General features: G+C 43.0%; 1 protein-coding gene across 2 annotated transcripts in view; it reads left to right on the top strand.

Moving 5' to 3' along the window:
- Positions 1 to 19,995, top strand: part of tnr (tenascin R (restrictin, janusin)) — a gene marked incomplete at its 5' end in the record, with an annotated part of 342,772 nt that overhangs the window by 188,161 nt on the left and 134,616 nt on the right. Inside the window, 2 exons of one of the 2 annotated variants that reach the window (XM_079818631.1) lie at positions 1,832 to 2,363; positions 19,433 to 19,906. In XM_079818631.1, the coding sequence (XP_079674757.1) occupies positions 1,874 to 2,363; positions 19,433 to 19,906 (964 nt within the window). Of the gene's footprint in view, positions 1 to 1,831; positions 2,364 to 19,432; positions 19,907 to 19,995 lie in introns of those variants that run through there. The other variant, XM_079818630.1, reaches the window with a different exon arrangement.

The raw sequence follows: 19,995 nt of genomic DNA, 5'->3' as shown, positions 1-19,995 counted from the left end.
TTTACGTATTTCTGTATCGCTGAAATTTATACACTTTAATTTCTGCAAGCTTGAATTGAGTACTAATATAGAATTTACTTCATTTTTGGAATTCTTGCCTGAACTAACTTTTTCATGTAGAAATTACTGTACTGTTTACTTCACCACAGAATCATTTGTATTAGTGTTCAATGACACCAGCGGTCAGACAGTAAGGAGTTCCTTCATCGCGACATGATTGGCTCAATGAGCTGTCAATCAGATAAAGTCCTATAATTATAGATTGTATTGAAAATGTCATCAGAGCAGGGCCATAACCACCATAGACATTGAAACAAATGATTAAAATCATTTTTCCTAAATTTAACAAATACAATATTTTTCATATATGACCCTGGACCACAAAATCAGTCATAAGGGTCAGTTTTTGAAATTGAGATTTATAGATCATCTGAGAAAACTGAATAAATAAAATTTACAGTGATTAGTTGACTTTACTTAAAGAAATTGAGGAATCCCTTTGAATTAATTAAATTAAGTAAGCATAACTTAATTGCATCAAGTTGTTCTTACTTAAACCGTTTTACTTAAACAAAGTTTTGTCAACGTAATTCTATCTGTGATCTGAGGACTCCCAGAGTGCATTGCGGCGTGAATAAATTAATTGCTTTGTTTTACTATTTTTGGCTTTATTTGACCATTTTATTTGCTGTCTTTTGTCAGTACAACCACAATAACAACAGCAAATACAACTGTCATAGTCTTATTAATAATAATAAAAAGGTTTTAAACCTTGTTACCCTTGTTGTGTTGTGATGCTGAATGTTGAAGTGTGTGTGTGTGTGTGTGTGTGTGTGTGTGTGTGTGTGTGTGTGTGTGTGTGTGTGTGTGTGTGTGTGTGTGTGTGTGTGTGTGTGTGTGTGTGTGTGTGTGTGTGTGTGTGTGTGTGTGTGTGTGTGTGTGTGTGTGTGTGTGTGTGTGTGTGTGTGTGTGTGTGTGGTGTGTGTGTGTGTGTGTGTGTGTGTGTCTGTGTCTGATCAATTGCAAGATTTTGTCACAAATATAGAGGGATTACATCAATCCAATTAAAAGTTTATACCAAAATGTTAGCAATAAAATGTTAAAAGATCACACACAATATATTACATACAATAGTTGTTATATATCCTTAATTCACAAATCATTAATGAAGATAATTACAATAATATGAATGAAGTTCCAAAGGGAACACTGATCACCATAATGGTGAGTATATTAAATCTTGCCCCTCCTCAAAAACCTTTTGCGCGCCTGTTTTTTTTTTTTGGTGTGTGTTTTGTTTTTTTGCTTTGGCAAAATGGTACTCAAACCAGTCAAGTAATGTTTACTTGGGTTTTCTAAGTACAGAAGGTATAGCATGCAAACAGTACAGATTACTAAATTGTTTTAAGTAAGTTAAAAAAATGATTGGACATTAAGTAACGTTAACTAAAAAATCTTAGCAGTTGGCCGAGATACAACTATTTGAAAATCTGGAATCTGAGGATGCAAAAAAATCTAAATATTGAGAAAATCTCCTTTAAAGTTGTCCAAATGAAGTCCTTAGCAATGCATATTACTACTAATAATAAATTTATGATATGAACATTGACCAAATATCTTCATGGAACATATCCTAATGATTTTTGGCATAAAAAAAAAATGGATAATTTTGACCCATACGATGCCACAGAAATACCCGTGAGACGCAGCACTGCTGTTGAGCTCAAGATCACATATTTGTTTTGAGGCCAGTAAAAGTATTGCAATTGTTCGCCCTGCAGTTTTCTTTCCCTTTCTCCAGAGCTAAAGTATGGTCTCTTCTTGTCCACAGGTGTATTTGCGGAGTTGATGATCTCGCCCTAGTGCCTGAGTTATGATGCCGGGGTGCACCATGGCAATAAAAGGTTCAATAGTGAGCCTGGCTCTACTGTTCTTTGGGATTCAAGCTGTTCCTAACCCCACCAGCAAACTAGTGAGGACCACAAGGGTGAGGCGACAGGTTCCAGAAGGTGGGGGTCCCGCTAGCAACCAGACCCAGCCCATGATCTTCAACCATGTATACAACATCAATGTCCCTCTAGAGTCCCTCTGTTCAGTGGACCTGGACACCGAACCAGGCCCAGAGATAAACAGAGATACAGCTGGGAGTGACAAGATGCCGACAGAGTACACAGAAGAGACGGTAGACTCGGACAGCCAGATGACCTTCACCCATCGCATCAATATCCCGAAGCAGGCCTGTGGATGTCCTGCGGCTGCTGCCCTGGAACAGCTGGCGAACCGCATAGAGATGCTGGAGAGGGAGGTGTCTGTGCTCCGGGCTCAGTGCAGCTCCAGCTGCTGCGGAGAGAGCTCGGTTATGGGTAAGTGTATGATCCACGCATTGCTTGCATATCCTGCAGATTATTAAATATTATGTTTCTGGGATCTTACTATTGTATTACAACGAAATTTGGAGCGCTGCTTCTGAATAATGTTTGAAAGACATGCAAATAACCACAACAAGAAATAAACTCTAGACTATACTGTACAATTACAGACGTCGTATTCACAATGGGTCTCAAGCTCTAATAATTACGTGGATTCTTTCGTATTTGTACGCACAGGAGAACTCGTGGAAAAATCTCTGCCAGATTCACAAAACTTTTGTACGCTCATTAATTTGTTCTTAACCTCATTCTGAAGTTAGTGAACGTGGAGTATTCTAAATGAGCCGCCGCGTACACAAGGTTAATCATTTGCATAAGACACACCCGCATATCTCCATATAAGGGCTTTCCACCCTACCCATCTCCATATAAGGGCTTTCCGCCCAACCCATCTCCATATAAGTGCTTTCAACCCAACCCATCTCCATATAAGGGCTTTCCACCCAACCCATCTCCATATAAGGGCTTTCCACCCAACCCATCTCCATATAAGGGCTTTCTGCCCAACCCATCTCCATATAAGGGCTTTCAGCCCAACCCATCTCCATATAAGAGCTTTCAGCCCAACCCATCTCCATATAAGAGCTTTCAGCCCAACCCATCTCCATATAAGAGCTTTCAGCCCAACCCATCTCCATATAAGAGCTTTCAGCCCAACCCATCTCCGTATAAGTGCTTTCAACCCAACCCATCTCCATATAAGGGCTTTCCACCCATACCATCTCCACATAAGTGCTTTCTGCCCTATCCATCTCCATATAAGGCCTTTCTGCCCAACCCATCTCCATATAAGGGCTTTCTGTCCTATCCATCTCCATATAAGGGCTTTCTGCCCAACCCATCTCCATATAAGGGCTTTCCGCCCAACCCATCTCCATATAAAGGGCTTTCTGCCCAACCAATCTCCATATAAGGGCTTTCCGCCCTACCCATCTCTATATAAGTGCTTTCCGCCCTACCCATCTCTATATAAGTGCTTTCTGCCCAACCAATCTCCATATAAGGGCTTTCCGCCCTACCCACCTGCATATAAGGGCTTTCTGCCCTACCCATCTCTATATAAGGGCTTTCTGCCCTACCCATCTCTATATAAGGGATTTCCACCCATACCATCTCCATATAAGGGCTTTCTGCCCAACCAATCTCCATATAAGGCCTTTCCGCCCAACCCATCTCCATATAAGGGCTTCCCACCCATACCATCTCCATATAAGGGCTTTTCACCCAACCATCTCTATATAAGGGTTTTCCTCCCAACCCATCTCCATATAAGGGCTTTCCGCCCAACCCATCTCCATACAAGGGCTTTCCGCCCAACCCATCTCCATATAAGGGCTTTCTACACAACCCATCTCCATATAAGGGCTTTCCACACATAGAGACAGAGCGTATATAGGCCACGCCCACACCGGGGGGGAAAAGAATCCAACGCTCTCCATTGACTTTGCATTGCGTGAGGCTGCATCCTTGTCATTTCGGACTTATAACAAAAAACAGAACAATGTCTAAAAGCTGATATGTGACAAAGCGTACAGCAAACAAGCTAAAAAACACAGAAATACGTTTTAATAAGCTGTCGACCCAAAAAAAACGAGAGTTTAAGGAGACAAAAGTGGATAAAGGCAGTAAAACGTGACGCTTCAGCAGGAAGAATGGGTACATTTTGGGATCCTGACACTCAGTGTGTCTCAGTATACCTATGTGTGCTGTAAATATGTTGTCACTGTTAAGTCAAATATCCAAATGTCAGTTTTATATATGATATTTCCTGTCGCTTATTACATTCCCCTCCAGTGGGTGTAGTTCTCAGTGTAATATAACGTGTCGCGCTCTGTCTCAATGGCCTGTATCCACTTTTTTGTCCTTAAACGCTCGTTTTTTGGGTCAGTAGCTTATAAAAACGTCTGGGTTTTTGGTTGTGGGTTTTGCTTAGCTTGTTTGCTGTACACTTTGTCACATATCCGCTTTTAGACATTGTTCTGTTTTTTGTTATAAGTCCGAAATGACAAGGATGCCGCTTCACACAATGCAAAGTCTATGGAGAGCGTTCGATTGTTTTCCCCCCCGGTGGGCGTGGTCTTCAGATTATGACGCGTGTCACTCTGTCTCAATACCATCTCCATATAAGGGCTTTCAGCCCAACCCATCTCCAAATAAGGGCTTTCCACAAAACCCATCTCCATATAAGGGCGTTCCACCCAACCCATCTCCATATAAGGGATTTCCGCCCAACCCATCTCCATATAAGGGCTTTCCACACATACCATCTCCATATAAGGGCTTTTCACCCAACCCATCTCCATATAAGGGCTTTCCACACATACCATCTCCATATAAGGGCTTTCAGCCCAACCCATCTCCATATAAGGGCTTTCCACACATACCATCTCCATATAAGGGCTTTCAGCCCAACCCATCTCCATATAAGGGCTTTCCACCCAACCCATCTCCATATAAGGGCTTTCTGCCCAACCCATCTCCATATAAGGGCTTTCCACACATACCATCTCCATATAAGGGCTTTCAGCCCAACCCATCTCCATATAAGGGCTTTCCACACATACCATCTCCATATAAGGGCTTTCAGCCCAACCCATCTCCATATAAGGGCTTTCAGCCCAACCCATCTCCATATAAGGGCTTTCCACCCAACCCATCTCCATATAAGGGCTTTCTGCCCAACCCATCTCCATATAAGGGCTTTCCACACATACCATCTCCATATAAGGGCTTTCAGCCCAACCCATCTCCATATAAGGGCTTTCCACACATACCATCTCCATATAAGGGCTTTCAGCCCAACCCATCTCCATATAAGGGCTTTCAGCCCAACCCATCTCCATATAAGGGCTTTCCACAAAACACATCTCCATATAAGGGCGTTCCACCCAACCCATCTCCATATAAGGGCTTTCCGCCCAACCCATCTCCATATAAGGGCTTTCCACCCAACCCATCTCCATATAAGGGCTTTCAGCCCAACCCATCTCCATATAAGGGCTTTCCGCCCAACCCATCTCCATATAAGGGCTTTCCACCCAACCCATCTTTCCACCCAACCCATCTCCATATAAGGGCTTTCCACCCAACCCATCTCCATATAAGGGCTTTCCACCCAACCCATCTTTCCACCCAACCCATCTCCATATAAGGGCTTTCCACCCAACCCATCTCCATATAAGGGTTTTCCACACATACCATCTCCATCAATAATATTGTGCAAGGAGCCGCGTGAAAACAAGTCATTGATCCATAATCTTTAATCATAAGTGTGTTTGAAAACGATAAAAAGTGCCTCTAGTGTTTATTTCTGTAGGAAAATGCTGTGATATGTACGTATTGGTATGTATTTTGCGTTTTGAAAAAATGTTGCCACAGGTACTTTTTTCCAATGAGACCAGGTGCAGCAAATATATACTACCAGTACCATTAAAGTTTGGGGACAGTTTATATAAATACCAAGGGCGTATTAAATTGATCATTAAATTACCAACAAGGCAGGCTATTTGCACTTGGTGTAAAAAGACACTTTGATATTATAAACAGACAGTGTCTTTAACACCCCTGGTTGTTTTATAGTGGATTATTCAAACTCGACTTCTTGAATCCTGAATCAATGTCAAGTGGCTTCTGCTGATTGGTGGACGAACACAAAAGCTCCTCCTGGTGCTTCTGTCGCTTATGATGTGACTGCAGTGCTAAGTGAAGCACAGGCTGTATTGTGCATTGACCCATAGGGACGACAGAACTGTGGACGGTGGTGGTGTTGTGCTTGTTTAGCGTCTCAAAGGAGCGCTCTAGTGGATCCACACCTGCAAACCTCGGCTCTGGAGCCCCTCCAGGGCAGCTAAAAACAGCTGAAACACTGCAGTAGTAAAGGGAACGTCATGTTAAGCTATACAAATGAGGTTAGATTGTGAACTAGATTAATTACAGCACTGCTGCTGGATAGGTCTTCCCCTCAAGCCCTTGATAAGTATTCTGTTTGCTGAATCAAACCAGGCTACATGTTCCGGAGCAAATACGATTGCAAGATATTGCCTCAGAATTATTATTCACTTTTACTGCTTCAGTTTAATTTTAGTCCAACCTGATGCAAATGAAAGGAATATCTCTCCCAGTGTGAATTCTGTCATTATTTACTCAAGCTCGTTGTTCCACACATCTTTGATTGGGTTTCTTTTGAGGAAAATGCATTCATTTTTTAAGGACATGTTTAAAGGAGTGTTCAGGATAGGAGAACACAACAAAATTATCATAAAATGATCTAACTTGTATACACTTAAAATCACAGAGTTTGATTAATCAGTTGACCCAGGTCACACAACCAGTCTGAATGATTAATTCATGAACCAGACCGGTCTGGTTCTTTATTTAAATCACATGCAGTCACATTGTTAAAGTCCCCTTATTATGTTTTTTCGAATATTCCCTTTCATGCAGTGTATAATAAAGCTGTTTTGTTTCAAAATGCATGACAAATAAAGTCATTGTGTCCTAAAATAAATAGATTCCGAACTGCTAAAATGAGTCGTCAGCAATTCCAGTCTCACTTCCTGATACATTCCTAAAACAAATTATATCACAGTATTTTTCTAAATTATACCGGTTTCGCTGTATATGATGGTATTTTTTGTTTTCCATGCATGACCGGTGTTAACCACATGTTCTACTGATTGAGAGAGGAAATACTGCAGTAGATTGACCAGAATGCCCTGTTCTACTGTCATGACGAGTGAATATTGTAGATAAATCCCACACTAGAGTTAATACAGGTTTGCAAAGCCCCACAAAATGATGCCGTACGGACACAACCAGTAAAACACACACTACACACTCATTACACACACATGAATATTAAAATATGACAGAGAGTTGAGGGCACCTTAAGCATTTTAAAAATCTAACCCTATAACAACAAACCGACAAAACAAGGAGAAACGCGGAAGAACATTTAAAAGGTCTAATGATATCTTCAATACATTTAAGAGTCTACAGTCTGTGAACAAACGACACACGTCAGTTTAAAAGCTACTTTTTTGCCCATTCTTCTTTTGAATTGTCAGTCTACATCATTGTCTTCGGTGTATCAGAATAACCCAATGTTAATGATCAGACGTACGGCTGTATCATGTCCTTATTTGCACATCTGAAGAAGACGTGATTGAATATGTGTGCATACACAGTGCTGGTTCATGTTTAGACCACTAGAGGATATGAAATATAATTGAAACGCACTCATTCCCGTCTGTATCTGATCTATATGATCCACGTGGTGAGCGTTGTTAATCTCATCACGTTGCTCCGCACTAGTTGTAGCTGAGGCCTGGAAGAGTTTGGTTCGTGTTGTTGACATGTCGCTTCAAAAGGATAAGGACTCTCGCTGGAATTGATACAGAAAAACCAACTCCATCGTTCGTATCACTGTTTATCGAGCACTGAGGAAGCCTCCAGAGCAGGTGAGGTAATAGAGCGGTCCAGGTATAATGTCATGGCGTAGGCAAACCGTCAGTTAGCATCACACTGGTTCCCTTGAGAAAAACCCAATGGGATTCTCCCATAGGCTTTTGGATTATCGCTAAAAACAAGCTCTGTGATTTAATCTCCCCAACAGCCACATGTTATCAACCGCATTTTCAAGACACATAACAGCTTCAAAAAGTCACGAGTGGGGTAATACTGATGTATTTTGTGTCGTAGAATAAAACGTGAAAGTGTCTTGAGCTCGTGTTCACCACAGACCTTATTTCAGCTGTTTAACCAAAATCCCGTTCAAAAAAATCCATTGACTTTGGGACGAGGGAACCGGATGTGCTAGAATGCTAACTCGCTTCCGCATTTTGCCTACAAAGTGATGTCATACCTGCACCACTCTATAGGCGTTTCACTTCTGATATGCGCTGTAAGTGGTAGACCAATCACAACAGAGTGGGCCGTCCGACCAATCAGAGCAGAGTAGGCTTGTGGAAAGAAGGGATTTAGAGAGACTAAATATTCAATCAAACCATTTTCAGACTCTTTGAGAAATAAGGTCAATTCAAGTCAACTTTATTAATATAGCGCTTTTACAATGTAGATTGTTTCAAAGCAGCTTCACAGTGTTAAACAGGAAAATATTGCAACAGAATTTGATTTGTTGATTTGACGTACAGCCGTTCCGGAGAAAACAGTGATGTCATCAGCTCATTTCAATTATCATACAGTGACAATGTGGGCAGATCAGTAATTTATTTTATATGGTTAATTTAGTTTACTTAATTAGATTTATTTGGATATTTAGTTGACAAATCAGTGTCCCCAACTGAGCAAGCCAAGCCTGAGGCAACAGTGGCAAGAAACCCAAACCCCATCAGGAGCAGAATGGAGGAAAATAAACCTTGGGAGAAACCAGGCTCAGTCGGGGGGGCAGTTCTCCTCTGGCCAATTAACAAACAGCGTATGATTATTATTCTGGCAACTTTACAGGACAGGGGTCATATTAGATCAGATGATCGATTGATCGATTCATATTAGATTCACTGGTCATATTAATCGGAATATTCGAAAGATCGGAGCCAACAGGCCGGAGATAGGTTTATTGAGGATGACGTATTGATTAAACAATTATTAAATTGTAATATTCGAAAGATCGGAGCCAACAGGCCGGAGACGGGTTTATTGAGGATGACGTATTGATTAAACAATTATTAAATTGTAATATTCGAAAGATCGGAGTCATCACGCCGGAGACGGGTTTATTGAGATGCCGTGTCGATGAGGCAGTTGCAGGGGGAGTCTAATCACGGTCTCTCAGACACTTCAGGGTCATGCGTTGGTCTTGTCTGGGCGCAGGTCCACCATCTGATCTGGATACGGCCCGGATCCGGCTGACTGCAGTAAACCTCGGGATAAAACAGAGAGACTATCATTAGCGTAGATGCCGTTCTTCTGATGATGTCACGAGTACATCAGGTGTTATGGGAAGTGTTCCCGGTTCCGGCTGACCTAGTTAATGCAGCCTAACAATCATTTCATTGAAAAAGTGTTTTATGTGTATGCCACAGTAAAGAGATGTGTTTTAGTCTAGATTTAAACTGACAGAGTGTGTCTGCTTCCCGAACAATGTTAGGAAGACTGTTCCAGAGTTTAGGAGCTAAATAGGAAAAGGATCGAGCGCCTGCAGTTGATTTGGATATTCTCTGTATGATCAACTGGCCAGAGTTTAGAGAGTGATGGAGTATAATATGTTAAGAGCTCACTCAAGTACTGGAGCTAAACCATTTAGTGCTTTGAGTAATAAGCAAGATTTTAAAATGTATGCAATGTTTAATAGGGAGCCAGTGCAGTGTTGACAGAACCGGCTAATATGGTCTCACTTCCTGCTAGTAAGAACTGGAGCTGCTGTGTTTTGGACCAGCTGGAGTTTATTTATTAGGCGAGCAGGGCAACCACCCAGTAGAGCATTACAATAATCTACAGCTCATGAACGTATTAACTCACTTTTCAGCATTTGGCATTGAGAGCATATGCCGTAATTTAGAGATATTTTGAAGATGGTAGAATGCAGTTTTACAGATTTAGGTGATGTGCAATATATATTATGAGAAAACTAAGTGTTGTTTTGAACTTAGATGCATGTCAACCAACTGTAGGAGCCATCCGAAACCAAAATAGCAACTTAATAGGTGCATTTTAACAGTTGTTATTAGTCAAAAGTTCTCCAAGACATTAGTGTGAGTCAAATGATGGCTTTTTCAGTATTGTGTGAACTGTTTACTTCAACATGATTGTTCACTCTTAGGTCGCTTGGACTACGTCCCTCAGTGTGGCCATGGCACCTTCAGCATGGAAGTGTGTGGCTGTGTTTGTGAAGAAGGGTGGATTGGCAAGAACTGCACTGAACCCCGATGCCCAGACGACTGCTCCGGCCAGGGCATTTGTATCGAAGGCGAGTGTGTGTGCGACCGTAACTTTGGCGGTGAGAACTGCTCAGAGTCTCGATGTCCAGGTGATTGCTCTGACAGGGGCTTGTGCATTGATGGAGAGTGTGTGTGTGAGGAAGCCTATGCTGGAGAGGACTGCTCTCAGGACAATATTATGAGACAAGGTGTGGTGGTGTGGGTAAGTTTAAGGGTAAAGTTAGAGACAGGTGTGGTGGTGTGAGTAAGTTTAGGGGTAAAGTTAGGGACAGGTGTGGTGGTGTGGGTAAGTTTAAGGGTAAAGTTAGGGACAGGTGTGGTGGTGTGGGTAAGTTTAAGGGTAAAGTTAGGGACAGGTGTGGTGGTGTGGGTAAGTTTAAGGGTAAAGTTAGAGACAGGTGTGGTGGTGTGGGTAAGTTTAAGGGTAAAGTTAGGGACAGGTGTGGTGGTGTGAGTCAGTTTAAGGGTAAAGTTAGAGACAGGTGTGGTGGTGTGAGTAAGTTTAGGGGTAAAGTTAGGGACAGGTGTGGTGGTGTGGGTAAGTTTAAGGGTAAAGTTAGGGACAGGTGTGGTGGTGTGGGTAAGTTTAAGGGTAAAGTTAGGGACAGGTGTGGTGGTGTGAGTAAGTTTAAGGGTAAAGTTAGGGACAGGTGTGGTGGTGTGGGTAAGTTTAAGGGTAAAGTTAGGGACAGGTGTGGTGGTGTGGGTAAGTTTAAGGGTAAAGTTAGGGACAGGTGTTGTGGTGTGGGTAAGTTTAAGGGTAAAGTTAGGGACAGGTGTGGTGGTGTGGGTAAGTTTAAGGGTAAAGTTAGGGACAGGTGTGGTGGTGTGGGTAAGTTTAAGGGTAAAGTTAGGGACAGGTGTGGTGGTGTGAGTAAGTTTAGGGGTAAAGTTAGGGACAGGTGTGGTGGTGTGGGTAAGTTTAAGGGTAAAGTTAGGGACAGGTGTGGTGGTATGGGTAAGTTTAAGGGTAGAGTTAGGGACAGGTGTGGTGGTGTGATTCAAGATTCAAGATTCAAGAGTTTTATTTGTCACATACACAGTTATATACACAATATACAACTGGCAGTGAAATGTAAACAGGTCCGCTCCATGGACAGTGCAAATAACAGTTACAAGAAATTAAAATAGAAATAGAATAAAATTAGAATAAAAAGTATTAACATAAGTAGAATTATAAATAAATCAAGTAAAAGATAAAAATAGGAAATAAGATAAATAAAAATATAAAAAATATGTGGATATGATAAGTGAGATAAACTGTAGACTTAAAAATAAGTGGTTAACATAAAATATATATATATGTATATATAAAGAAGTATAATGTGCAAGGTTTATTACAGGTTGTTACGCAGTAACAATAGGAAAGTAAAGTGCAGTGCAATTGCAGTATGTGGATGTTAATGTTAAAAAACCGTATGTTTATGCGTGTGCGGGGTGAAGTGAAGTCACGTGACTGAGTTCAGGAGTCTGATGGCCTGGGGGAAGAAACTCCTCCTGAGTCTTTCAGTTTTTGCCATCAGGCTACGGAAGCGCTTACCAGATGGCAGCAGGGTGAAGTGAGAGTTTGCAGGGTGATTAATGTCTCTGATGATTTTAGTAGCTCTACCTCTGCAGCGTTTGGTGTAGATGTCCTGCAGAGACGGGAGAGCTGAGCCTGAGATGCGCTCGGATAAGCGCACCACTCTATGCAGGGCTTTGCAGTCGTGACTGGTGCTGTTCCCGTACCACGCTGTGATGCACTGAGTCAGGACACTTTCTATCGCCCCTCGATAGAAAGTTTTCAGGATGGCTGGTGAAACCCTGAATTTCCTCAGCTGGCGCAGGTGGTACAGTCTTTGCCTGGCTTTTTTCACCTGTGTCTGGATGTGTGTAGTCCAGGTCAGATCCTCGGAGATGTTCACACCCAGGTATTTGAAGCTGCTCACTCTCTCTACCGGTGTCCCGCTGATCATGAGAGGGGAGTATGACCGATGCTGTCTCTTCCTGAAGTCCACAATCAGTTCTTTGGTCTTGTTAACATTCAGAGAGAGACAGTTGTCCTGGCACCATGATGTCAGTTGCTCCACTTCGTCCAAGTATGCCGTCTCATTGTTGTTGGAGATGAGACCCAGGACAACAGTATCATCAGCAAACTTGATGATCGAGGTGGAGCTGTGTGTGGACAAACAGTCATGGGTGTAGAGAGAGTAGAGCAGGGGACTCAGCATACAGCCCTGTGGAGCTCCAACACTCAGGGTGATGGAGGTGGAGGTGAACTGGCCTACTCTCACCGCCTGGGGTCTGCCAGTGAGGAAATCTTCAATCCAGAGGCAGAGAGAAGAATTCAGGCCTAGATCCAGGAGTTTGTGTGTTAGCTTAATGGGAACTATGGTGTTAAAGGCTGAGCTATAGTCAATAAATAGCAACCTGACATAGTTCCCACTTTTGCTGTCGATGTGAGTGAGGCAGGAGTGAAGGACGTGAGAAATGGCATCTTCAGTCGATCTATTGGGACGATAGGCAAACTGAAGAGGGTCCAAAGTGTCAGGAATGGAGGAGCAAATGTTGTTTTTAATGAGTCTCTCAAAGACCTTCATGACTAAAGATGTGAGAGCCACTGGACGATAGTCATTTAGGCAAGAGGGTTTACTGATCTTAGGTACAGGGATGATGGAGGATCGTTTGAAGGAGGTGGGGACAACAGATGTAGCAAGGGACTCGTTGAATATGGATGTAAAGAGCCCTGCGAGCTGATCAGCACAGGACCGCAGAACACGACCTGAAATACCATCCGGCCCAGCAGCTTTCCTGACATCCACACGTTTGAGTGCCCTCCGAACCTCGTCCTCCGAGACAGAGATCACGTGACCGTTGCTGCTCTGAGGGATTCTCTCTGACGCGTCACTCGCCGGAGTCGCGCTGCCGCGATTACCATCAAAGCGAGCGTAGAAAGAGTTTAACTCGTTCACCAGTAACGGATCAGCTCTCACCTCTGCAGAGGATTTAGTTCCAAAAGCACAGATGGTTCTCAGTCCCTGCCACATCCGCCGGGAGTCGTTGAGTTGGAAATGAGATTCCACTCTGTCTTTATAGCGGAGTTTTGCGGCTTTAACGGCGCGCCGGAGGGCGTAACATGAAGCTTTGTACTCCCTCATATCCCCGTTAGGAGACCGGCATTGTAAGCGGTGGTGCGCGAGTTTACTGCAGTGCGAATTGAACTGTCCACCCACGGTTTCTGATTAGGGAAGGACGTTATAGTTAATGTTTGTGTGGCTTGCTCTGTCAGTGTGTTAATAAAGCAGAGCGCCACTTCTGTGAACTCGCTGACGTCTTCAGAACTCGCGCGGAACATGTCCCAGTCGACGTCATCAAGAGCTGCCTGTAGCGTGATCTCTGAATGGGATGACCAGCGTTTGACTTCCCTCCTCACCGGGGGCTCTTGAACGAGCCTTTGTTTATATTCCGGTGTGAGGAAAATGGCGGCATGGTCCGATTTGCCAAAAGCTGGCTGTGAACGAGCTTTGTAGGCGTTCTTAAACGGAGAGTAGCAATGATCCAGTGTGTTTGCTCCTCGTGGGTAAGTTTAAGGGTAAAGTTAGGGACAGGTGTGGTGGTGTGGGTAAGTTTAAGGGTAAAGTTAAGGACAGGTGTGGTGGTGTGGGTAAGTTTAAGGGTAAAGTTAGGGACAGGTGTGGTGGTGTGAGTAAGTTTAAGGGTAAAGTTAGGGACAGGTGTGGTGGTGTGGGTAAGTTTAAGGGTAAAGTTAGGGACAGGTGTGGTGGTGTGAGTAAGTTTAAGGGTAAAGTTAGGGACAGGTGTGGTGGTGTGGGTAAGTTTAAGGGTAAAGTTAGGGACAGGTGTGGTGGTGTGAGTAAGTTTAAGGGTAAAGTTAGGGACAGGTGTGGTGGTGTGGGTAAGTTTAAGGGTAAAGTTAGGGACAGGTGTGGTGGTGTGAGTAAGTTTAAGGGTAAAGTTAGGGACAGGTGTGGTGGTGTGAGTAAGTTTAAGGGTAAAGTTAGGGACAGGTGTGGTGGTGTGGGTAAGTTTAAGGGTAAAGTTAGGGACAGGTGTGGTGGTGTGAGTAAGTTTAGGGGTAAAGTTAGGGACAGGTGTGGTGGTGTGGGTAAGTTTAAGGGTAAAGTTAGGGACAGGTGTGGTGGTATGGGTAAGTTTAAGGGTAGAGTTAGGGACAGGTGTGGTGGTGTGGGTAAGTTTAAGGGTAAAGTTAGGGACAGGTGTGGTGGTGTGGGTAAGTTTAAGGGTAAAGTTAAGGACAGGTGTGGTGGTGTGGGTAAGTTTAAGGGTAACGTTAGGGACAGGTGTGGTGGTGTGGGTAAGTTTAAGGGTAAAGTTAGGGACAGGTGTGGTGGTGTGGGTAAGTTTAAGGGTAAAGTTAGGGACAGGTGTGGTGGTGTGGGTAAGTTTAAGGGTAAAGTTAGGGACAGGTGTGGTGGTATGGGTAAGTTTAAGGGTAAAGTTAGGGACAGGTGTTGTGGTGTGGGTAAGTTTAAGGGTAAAGTTAGGGACAGGTGTGGTGGTGTGGGTAAGTTTAAGGGTAAAGTTAGGGACAGGTGTGGTGGTGTGGGTAAGTTTAAGGGTAAAGTTAGGGACAGGTGTGGTGGTGTGGGTAAGTTTAAGGGTAAAGTTAGGGACAGGTGTGGTGGTGTGAGTAAGTTTAGGGGTAAAGTTAGGGACAGGTGTGGTGGTGTGGGTAAGTTTAAGGGTAAAGTTAGGGACAGGTGTGGTGGTGTGAGTAAGTTTAGGGGTAAAGTTAGGGACAGGTGTGGTGGTATGGGTAAGTTTAAGGGTAGAGTTAGGGACAGGTGTGGTGGTGTGAGTAAGTTTAAGGGTAAAGTTAGGGACAGGTGTGGTGGTATGGGTAAGTTTAAGGGTAAAGTTAGGGACAGGTGTGGTGGTGTGGGTAAGTTTAAGGGTAAAGTTAAGGACAGGTGTGGTGGTGTGAGTAAGTTTAAGGGTAAAGTTAGGGACAGGTGTGGTGGTGTGGGTAAGTTTAAGGGTAAAGTTAGGGACAGGTGTGGTGGTGTGGGTAAGTTTAAGGGTAACGTTAGGGACAGGTGTGGTGGTGTGAGTAAGTTTAAGGGTAAAGTTAAGGACAGGTGTGGTGGTGTGGGTAAGTTTAAGGGTAACGTTAGGGACAGGTGTGGTGGTGTGGGTAAGTTTAAGGGTAAAGTTAGGGACAGGTGTGGTGGTGTGGGTAAGTTTAAGGGTAAAGTTAGGGACAGGTGTGGTGGTGTGGGTAAGTTTAAGGGTAAAGTTAGGGACAGGTGTGGTGGTATGGGTAAGTTTAAGGGTAAAGTTAGGGACAGGTGTTGTGGTGTGGGTAAGTTTAAGGGTAAAGTTAGGGACAGGTGTGGTGGTGTGGGTAAGTTTAAGGGTAAAGTTAGGGACAGGTGTGGTGGTGTGGGTAAGTTTAAGGGTAAAGTTAGGGACAGGTGTGGTGGTGTGGGTAAGTTTAAGGGTAAAGTTAGGGACAGGTGTGGTGGTGTGAGTAAGTTTAGGGGTAAAGTTAGGGACAGGTGTGGTGGTGTGGGTAAGTTTAAGGGTAAAGTTAGGGACAGGTGTGGTGGTGTGAGTAAGTTTAGGGGTAAAGTTAGGGACAGGTGTGGTGGTATGGGTAAGTTTAAGGGTAGAGTTAGGGACAGGTGTGGTGGTGTGAGTAAGTTTAAGGGTAAAGTTAGGGACAGGTGTGGTGGTATGGGTAAGTTTAAGGGTAAAGTTAGGGACAGGTGTGGTGGTGTGGGTAAGTTTAAGGGTAAAGTTAAGGACAGGTGTGGTGGTGTGAGTAAGTTTAAGGGTAAAGTTAGGGACAGGTGTGGTGGTGTGGGTAAGTTTAAGGGTAAAGTTAGGGACAGGTGTGGTGGTGTGGGTAAGTTTAAGGGTAACGTTAGGGACAGGTGTGGTGGTGTGGGTAAGTTTAAGGGTAAAGTTAGGGACAGGTGTGGTGGTGTGGGTAAGTTTAAGGGTAAAGTTAGGGATAGGTGTGGTGGTGTGGGTGAGTTTAAGGGTAAAGTTAGGGACAGGTGTGGTGGTGTGGGTAAGTTTAAGGGTAAAGTTAGGGATAGGTGTGGTGGTGTGGGTGAGTTTAAGGGTAAAGTTAGGGACAGGTGTGGTGGTGTGAGTAAGTTTAAGGTGATGTGCAATAAATATTGTGAGAAAATTAAAGTTTTGTTTTGACCTTGGGGTTAGGGTTAAATTTTGAAACTAATTTTGAAACTTAATAGTGGCACTTTAACAGTTGTCATTAGTCAAAAGATGAAAATGCATACATTTTTGAAGTTTAACCAAAATCTCATTTAAAAAATCCATTGACTTTGGGACGAGGGAACCGGATTTGCTAAAATGCTAACTTGCTTCCGCGGTTTGCCTACAAAAGTGATGTCATACCTGCACCACTCTATAGGGTCTAAGTGGTAGACCAATCACAACAGAGTAGGCCGTCCGACCAATCAGAGCAGAGTAGGCTTGTGGAAAGAAGGGATTTAGAGAGACTAAATATTCAATCAAACCATGTTCAGACTCTTTGAGAAATAAGGTGATGTGCAATGTATATTATGAGAAAATTAAAGTAGATGCATATAAACCTATTGTAGGAGCCCTCCGAAAATAAATTAGGAACTTACAGTTTTTTACAATCGCTATGACATTTTTTTCAATACTTTTAACAATTTTCCTAAACTCTTAACGCACCATCACACCTACATCACGCAATTGCCAAAACGATTAATTTCATGCTCAAAATCACACATTGTAAACTAAACTCCAAAACTAATTTTCAAAACACAATACACTATGTCTACCAAAACCCTAGCACATGTTCTCTTCCAACTGGAACATTTAGTCAATCATAGCACAATGTTATAAAAACACTAACACTTGATGAAATTACAGAAACTGCATTATTTTTTGTTTCAGGTCTGCCCTTATACAAAATTGATCATAGATTGTGTGTCTTTTGAAGCCTGTCCACATTTTTGTTTTGTTGGGTTTAATAAATGCATGCAAAATTGATTTAAAAAAAGTAATGACCCATCTCAGAGTAACTTTATAGAATGCCCTTCAGTTTTATTTCATTATCAGCAATTACCATGTTGACAATAGCAGGTTTCTGTTCTTCATTCAGGAACTTTCCTCTGCCCCCTGATGAAGGTAGACGTTGAATCTTTAGATAGATGAAATACAGTTAGGGACCAGAGGCATACAGTCACTGTAATACATGGTCAAATCATTTACGCTTTGCAGTAGGAGAAGCCCTTATACAATATCCTACCTATTGGTGTCTTGAAAAAAAAATAAATAATAATAATCTGGATAATGGATGGCACTGTGTCCCGGCTGAGATTTGGCTGTGCTCATTCACCAGTCTCTCTGTATGATAGCCTGTGGTTTATGACATGGTCTATGATAGTAGCTCTTATTTCATCAGTTACCCTAATTCTGGCCCTTCTTTGAGCGCCACCATGCTTTCCAACTCCTCAATCTCTACCTGTCCTTGTCCAGGCATTCCTCTCCCTTGGCTTTGTCCCAATCCTCTCCCTTGTCCTGATACTCATCTTTCTCTCCCTCATGCATGCCTTTTTATGACTTTCTTTGTGTTGCTCTATATTGTTCCTTTTCCACACAAGATCAGCCCAAGATGTCCGCTTTTACTGTATACCATATGATCATGTGATTGAAAGAACATCAACACCTGAGCAATTCCTGGATGGGAATCAGCTGTGATTTTTATATTTGCACACATTCAATCAGCTATTTATCACCACCAATGGAATAAAATACAGGGGATATATTTGTGTTTCCATTCTCAATATAAACAGCTGTTCACCTTGACTTTAGCCTATAAGGTTTAGGTTTAGAACATGGTGTTATCTGTTCTGACATACAGTGTTAAAGCATTGGTCAATTTGCCAGTGAAAATCCATTGTTTTGGTCTTGGTTGAGCTTGTGTGTAAAAGAAGTTCAAACATTTTACATTTTTGTTAACTGTATGCATTTTGTGTAAAAGCAACAATAAATGTGTTTAAGTCTATAGCCTACAGAGACAGCTGTTGTGCTAACTGTGTTAAAGGGTTAGTTCACCCAAAAATGAAAATTCTGTCATTAATGACTGAGCCTCATGTGGTTGGACACCCGTCAGACCTCCGTTCATCTTCAGACACAAATGAAGATATTTTAGTGTAAATCTGATGCTCTGAAAGGCCTCCATTGGCATTCAGTACATTTACACTCACAAGACCCATAAAAGGCACTAAAAACGTTGTTACATCTCACCACAGTGACTCTACAATAATTTTACGATGTGACGACAATAGTTTTTGTGCGCAAAAAAATCAAAATAACGCCTTTATCCAGCTTGTTCTTGTCTTCCGTGTGTGTCTCCACGACGCATGCGTGAGAATATGAGCAGATCCGGCGTTCGGACACATGACCCAGAAGAGATTTGTTTACGAGCAGAGGAAGACGCGCGTATCTCAGCTGATGAATTCTACACTGATCGTGCTTTAGGTCTCAGCGTAGTTCTCAAAATGGGGCTAAAGTGTGTATTTCATGGATTCCCGAACGCCGGATCTGCTCATATTCTCACGCATGCGTCGTGGAGACACACACGGAAGACAAGAACAAGCTGGATAAAGGCGTTATTTAGATTTTTTTTTGCGCACAAAAACTATTGTCGTCGCATCGTAAAATTATTGTAGAGCCACTGTGGTGAGATGGACTTTGTGACGACGTTTTTAGTGCCTTTTATGGGTCTTGTGAGTGTAAATGTACTGAATGCCAATGGAGGCCTATCTGAAGCCTTTCTCAGCATCAGCTTTACACTAAAATATCTTCATTTGTGTCTGAAGATGAACGGAGGTCTGACGGGTGTCCAACCACATGAGGGTGAGGAATTAATGACAGAATTTACATTTTTGGGTGAACTAACCCTTTAAGAGTTTAGGAAATGTGTTTAAAGTATTGAAAAAATTGTTATAGCGATTGTAAAAAACAGCACTTTAACGGTTGCCATTAGTCAAAAGTTCTCCAAGACATTAGTGTGAGTCAAATGATGGCTTTTTCAGTGTTGTGTGAACTGTTTACTTCAACATGATTGTTCACTCTTAGGTCGCTTGGACTACGTCCCTCAGTGTGGCCATGGCACCTTCAGCATGGAAGTGTGTGGCTGTGTTTGTGAAGAAGGGTGGATTGGCAAGAACTGCACTGAACCCCGATGCCCAGACGACTGCTCCGGCCAGGGCATTTGTATCGAAGGCGAGTGTGTGTGCGACCGTAACTTTGGCGGTGAGAACTGCTCAGAGTCTCGGTGTCCAGGTGATTGCTCTGACAGGGGCTTGTGCATTGATGGAGAGTGTGTGTGTGAGGAAGCCTATGCTGGAGAGGACTGCTCTCAGGGCCGATGTCTGAACGACTGCTCAGATCAAGGAGCCTGTGTGAACGGAACCTGCCAATGCCGGCCCGGCTTCCTCGGGGAAGACTGCGCTCTCATCTTCTGTGCTAATAACTGCAGCCAGAGAGGGGTGTGTAAGGATGGATTCTGTGCCTGTCAGGAGGGATACACCGGAGACGACTGCGCTTCAGGTCAGTGTAAAATTATTTATTGCCTATTTCATTGCTTGATATATAATGTCTGAATACCCAGCCTGCCTTAAATCGTTAACTTCGAAACA

Source organism: Gobio gobio, assembly GCF_949357685.1.
Source record: "Gobio gobio genome assembly, chromosome: 6".
NCBI classification, from domain to species: Eukaryota; Metazoa; Chordata; class Actinopteri; order Cypriniformes; family Gobionidae; genus Gobio; species Gobio gobio.
The sequence above is the reverse complement of the archived record's forward strand: the minus strand, read 5'-3'. Positions and strand labels throughout refer to the sequence as shown.